At 39.9% G+C, this 5,288-nt stretch overlaps 4 protein-coding genes across 4 annotated transcripts; 3 read left to right on the forward strand and 1 right to left on the reverse strand.

Annotated features, from left to right (window-relative positions):
- Positions 1–81: 81 nt before the first annotated feature.
- Positions 82–2,061, forward strand: JH06_5344 (haloacid dehalogenaselike hydrolase family protein; the record flags this gene model as incomplete). The annotated part of the gene is made up of 10 exons (XM_014669414.1): positions 82–116; positions 149–351; positions 382–515; positions 547–736; positions 767–876; positions 908–1,431; positions 1,463–1,595; positions 1,626–1,736; positions 1,767–2,013; positions 2,039–2,061. 10 exons carry the CDS (start codon positions 82–84, stop codon positions 2,059–2,061), a joined length of 1,710 nt encoding a protein of 569 aa, XP_014524900.1.
- Positions 2,062–2,168: 107 nt separating this feature from the next.
- JH06_5152 (phospholipid-transporting ATPase 1-like protein) lies at positions 2,169–3,128 on the forward strand (the record flags this gene model as incomplete). The annotated part of the gene is made up of 1 exon (XM_014669415.1): positions 2,169–3,128. The coding sequence occupies one exon, from the start codon at positions 2,169–2,171 to the stop codon at positions 3,126–3,128; it is 960 nt and encodes a 319-aa protein (XP_014524901.1).
- Positions 3,129–3,165: 37 nt separating this feature from the next.
- Positions 3,166–3,933, reverse strand: JH06_5153 (hypothetical protein; the record flags this gene model as incomplete). Its single annotated transcript, XM_014669416.1, has 4 exons — positions 3,166–3,315; positions 3,346–3,671; positions 3,703–3,784; positions 3,814–3,933. The coding sequence occupies 4 exons, from the start codon at positions 3,931–3,933 to the stop codon at positions 3,166–3,168; spliced, it is 678 nt and encodes a 225-aa protein (XP_014524902.1).
- Positions 3,934–4,070: 137 nt separating this feature from the next.
- On the forward strand, positions 4,071–5,040 carry JH06_5154 (hypothetical protein; the record flags this gene model as incomplete). The annotated part of the gene is made up of 5 exons (XM_014669417.1): positions 4,071–4,104; positions 4,130–4,203; positions 4,234–4,332; positions 4,363–4,695; positions 4,726–5,040. The coding sequence occupies 5 exons, from the start codon at positions 4,071–4,073 to the stop codon at positions 5,038–5,040; spliced, it is 855 nt and encodes a 284-aa protein (XP_014524903.1).
- Positions 5,041–5,288: the final 248 nt, after the last annotated feature.

Here is a 5,288-nt window from a genome sequence, read left to right on the forward strand (position 1 = left end):
TTGTCATTTTTCCGCTTCTTTTTGTTATGTTATCAGTTTATTCCTGTTTCTCTATATGTGACATTGTCTCTTGTATATACCATGCAAGCTATTTTCATGCAGAATGATTTGAAATTGTGAAGAATGATGAGATTGATTGAGAGAATAGATATGATGAGGTGAATGATGAACCAATGCGAGTTCGGACATCTACACTGAATGATGATTTGGGTCAAGTGGGTTATATCTTCACAGACAAGACAGGTACGCTAACAGCCAATCTGATGCAGTTCAGAAAATGTTTGGTAGATGGAGTATCGTATGGAGTTGGTGATAGTGATATTGGTCGATCAGTAAAGGGCAAGCAAGATGGTTGGTATGAGAGAGAAGAATGATGGATAGAAGTAAAAGTGGTTACAGAGCGATCACCTCCTCGGAAAGGAATCTTCCGTTACAGCAATTATCAGGATGGAAGTGAATCTCATCCAGGTCGAATGCTCCTCAGGGATATTCGAGGTAACGATGATCATGCTGAAGTGAGATTGAGAAGAGAAGAGTGAGGACTAGAAACTGATTGACTTTTTCATTCATATGGCAATCAATCATACTGTGATACTTGAAGAGAAAGAGGATGGTACGATTGGATTGAATGCTTCGTCTCCTGATGAACAAGCATTTGTAGCCGGATCGTATATTGCTGGTGTACAATTCTTAGGAATGGATTATGAAACCAATCTCATTAAACTGAATGTGTTGGGTTTGAATTGAAACAATGAATGAGAATTAGGTCAGATTGTGGAACTTCGAGTTCTTCATATCATTCCATATGAGTCTTCTCGTAAGAGAATGTCAGTGATTGTAGAGATGCCAGATGGATCAATTCGACTGTATTGCAAAGTGAGAGATGAGAAGATGAATCAGACTGTAGGGTGCTGACAGTATCATGTTGGAACTACATGATCCTTCTGCAAATAACCCTCGTTTTGTGGAATCGATTGCTTGTCAGGTTGGATCATGGGCTGAAGAAGCATTCCGTACCATGGTATTTGGATACAAGATGCTGAGTCCAGAGGCTTTCTATTCATGGATGAATGATTATGAAGCAGCCAGTGAAGATCCAGTTCAGAAGGAGTTACGTCGTCAGAAGAAACCGAATCAAATTGACCAGCTCCAGTTCAATGTGGAAAATGGTCTGATTCTCCAGGGAGCTACAGCTATTGAAGACAGTCTGCAGGAAGGAGTTCCTGAGGCACTAGCTCAGTTGACTGATGCTGGTATTCATGTGTGGATGATCACTGGAGACAAGGTTGGTACAGCCAAGAACATTGCTGTAGCTTGTAATCTAGTGAAGCTTCCAGATATGAAACTGATCGAGTTCACAAAGGAAGCAGTGGATCAGACATTGTTGAGTAAGGGAGCACATGCTGAAGATTTGACAGATAAAATATCACCGTAACAATGATGCGATGTATGTGAAGGATAGATCAGTCATTCAAGATGTCGAATGGAAGATGATTGAAGCAGAGAAAGAAGGAGATTTGGAGAAGGCAAATCGGATTCTGGGTGAACTTGAGCGAACTCATCCAGGCTTGTTAGCAACAAGAATGCATTGTGAAGTGAGTGTGAAGAAGAAGGATTAGAACTAGGCATTGGCAGCCAGTCTTCTGAATAACTCTGGTGAGTTCCAGTCAGTTCCAATGGCTCTTATAATTGATGAACTGTTTATCGATTTCCTCGCTCTCTCTTGCCGACAAGCTGTATCATTCATCCTATTCTCTCATATCTAGTTCCTTGTCGTTGCACAATCTTGTCGTGCTGTGATTGCATGTCGAGCACGTAAAGATCAGAAGGCAAAGCTTACTCGTTTGGTTCGAAAAGGCAATCGAGAGGTGGTCACTCTAGCAATTGGTGATGGTGCCAATGATGTAGAAATGATTCGTACAGCTCATATTGGAGTTGGTGTTATTGGTAAGGAAGGTACTCAAGCTGTGAATAACGCTGATTATGCTATTGGTCAGTTCCGATTCCTAACACGTCTTATTCTGATTTATGGTCATAGGAATTATCGAGGGATCACATTAGCTTCATTACTCATATTTTATAAGAATATTCTCTTTACTCTGATTCAATATCTCTATACATTCATATGTGGTTTCTCAGGTACTCGAAATCAATCATTTATTGCTGTTATGTTATACAATACGCTCTTTACTGCATTTGGACCTTTTTCTGTAGCTGTGTTTGATCGTGATCTTTCTGATGCTAATTGTTATCGTTTCCCTCAGATTCATAGACAAGGAATGGAACATCAGTTTTTCAGTGTGAAATTATTTGTTTTGATGTTTCTCAAGGCTATTTGGGAATCATCAGTTATTTCGTTTATTTCGTATTATTGCTGTTTGTATGTGGATTATGGTGGTGGTACAGTTGAAATGTACTTATATGGAATGATTACTGTCACAGCAACAATACTTGTGGCTAATGTTACAGCCTCGTTATTTCAGGATTCATCTTCATTTATCTCAATAGCAGGATTCTGGTTATTCTTTTTAATGTGGCCAATTGGAGTTGCTTTGACTTCTCAATTCCGAACTCTCATGCCATATTACTATAAGTATATTGATGCTTTGATGGATACACCGGCTACGTATCTCATTATTCTTATCTCTGTTACCATTGCAATTCTTCCTTCTTTGATTATGAAAGCTATCATGTTTAACAGAAGGCCTAATCTCACAGAAATCATTCAAAATATGCAAGAGCAGAATGTAGACACAGGTGTGTTGAAAGAGATTCTTGAAGAGATTGAACGAAAACGGACGATTATGAAGGAACTAGTTACATTGAAGGTTCTACCAAATGAAGCAAAGATGCCTCAGTTAATGACCAATGCTGAAATGGAAGAGGAAGTGGAAGAAGAGAATGAGAGTTCTATAGATGGTCTGTCACCTCATGTGGCTCGTAAGATGAATGTGCAAATGTCTATTCGTTCGATTGCTGGAATAAGAGCTCTTCGAGTATGCGAACAACTGCATGGTCCCTATGATCAGATGTCTGTCGATATAGAATCTCAGAATGCACTTATTGAGATGATCAATAGTCATGATTGGCGAGTTGGTAAACGACACGGACTCATTAATGTATTTTAGAATATCATGTTTCTGACAAACAATGAGTTAAATACACCTATTGTACAGTGGACTTGTCCATCAATCCTCGACAATTGGGACAGTACCAAGAACCTTCAGGAATCGTATCCAGACCGACACAATGCAGATGGAACCATTTGATCGTGCAGTTGTCATTATCACATCCTATCATCTCTCCATATGAAGGCTACACATAAAAACGAACAAGAAACAGTACCTGACCACAAATGCAATAGGTCTGAGGTTCTTCAACCATGGGAGTCTCTGGAGGAGTGAGAACGATGTCTTCCTTATGCTTCTTCTTTGAACTCTTAGCCTCTATAGATTTCGATATATCTGCTTGCGTAGCTTCCATAGCCTTTCGTTCTTCACTATACTTATCGACTTTGCCGGAAAGCCGCTCAATGGCATTGTCCATCAGCCGCATCATTCTCTGCGAAAGTTGGACCTTTTCTTCCGATAGAGCAATCGCCTGATCCGTCTTATTCTTGAGTGTGAGAAATAGAGGATCTCTTGCGAGGAGTTCATCGACATTATCAATATCTATATGTTAATAGAGAACAAATGAAAATACTGCTAGCTTTAACCCGGGTTTCTGCAGATTCTAAGAGTTCAGATTTGAGATTCTCTATATCGCTCATAAGAGAAGTGAATTTCTAAGAAAAAAACTTCCAATAAAATAAACTTCGTCCAATTCCTTGATTAACTCTAAATCCCTTCGAATCTCCTTCGATTCCTCTCCAATCTTTTCCATATACTCTTCTAAGAAAGTACTAAGATTGTCTGCGATATCTCCTCCGTTCATTACAAAGGTTTTGGATTAGAAGATGACTTAGTTCTAACCGAATGATTGGATCATTTTATTGGTGCTTCCATCCATTTCATATCCTCTGATTGTGTGGTATTAATAATTCTTTGGTTCATATCTTCCTTACCTCAGCAATGAGTGAAAATAAGGTTATTGTAGTTAGTATGCGTTTCTTTATCAAGTCGACGATTAGATCTGCCTTACTCAGTTGACAATGACGCTCTTTATGATCACTTCAAGGAGTGTGGAGGCATTACTGAGAGCACCGTAGTATTTGTTGCATTATTTGACAGTTAGGTTCTGACGGATCGTAAGACTGGTAAGTCTCGTGGCTTCGGATTCGTTACTTTCACAACTGAGGCTGGAATGAACAGTGCTATTGAGCTTAATGGTTCTGTAGTTGATGTTTGCAGTTCTTAGGAATAGGATTGGGAAGGCCGTTCAATCAAGGTGGAGAAGGCGGGAGAAAAGCCAAAGCAAGATAGAAACAATCGTAAGGAGCGTTTCAACAAGAAGGAACGTCCTCAGAGAGAACCACGTGAACACAAGGAGTACATTGATACCAACAAGATTATGGTAAATCGATTATCATGGGGAACCTCTTCTGAGGGTTTGAGAGAGGCTTTTGCAAAGTTTGGAGACATCGAAGAGTGTCTGGTATTGACTGATCGTCAAACTGGAAAGAGTCGTGGTATGGGTATTGTCCGTTTTGCAACGGAAGAGTCTATGAACAAGGCTATTGAGGAGATGAATAATACTGTATGGATAGTGATTGGATAGTGATTGTAGGAGTTGGATGGACGTACGATTACGGTTCGTCAGTTCCTTCCTAAGGGACAAATGGAGAAGAAGGATGATCTGAATGCTCCTGTTGTTAACAAATCTGTGACTTTTGAAGAGGAAGAAAAGGAGGAAGAGGAAGAGGAGGAAGAGGAAGAAAAAGAGGAGGAGAAGGAAGAAGAGGTGAAGGAGGAGGAAGAGGAAGAAAAGAAGGAAGAAGTGATGGAAGAGGAAAAGGAAGAGGTGAAGGAAAAGAAACCTACAGAGAAGAAGCAAAAGAAGGAGAAGAAGCAGAAGAAAGAGAAGAAGGCGAAGAAGGAGTAAACTCCTCTTCGATCATACTTTTGTTTTATCATTTATCGTCCCTTGATTGCTGCTTTGTGATCTTTTCTGTTTGTTAAAATATCTTGAAGGTCCTACAAGTGGATTACTCTGTTTCCACATTCTCACACAATTCAGATTCAATGTTCAGCGCTTCCAGAAACGTGTTCCAGCGTGTCTCCCGGATGGCCATGAGAAGTGGTGTCTCTCAAATGAACATGGCTACCACTGCTTCTAAAACCTATAACAAA

Source organism: Blastocystis sp. subtype 4, assembly GCF_000743755.1.
Source record: "Blastocystis sp. subtype 4 strain WR1 chromosome Unknown seqid_0579, whole genome shotgun sequence".
NCBI classification, from domain to species: domain Eukaryota; class Bigyra; order Opalinata; family Blastocystidae; genus Blastocystis; species Blastocystis sp. subtype 4.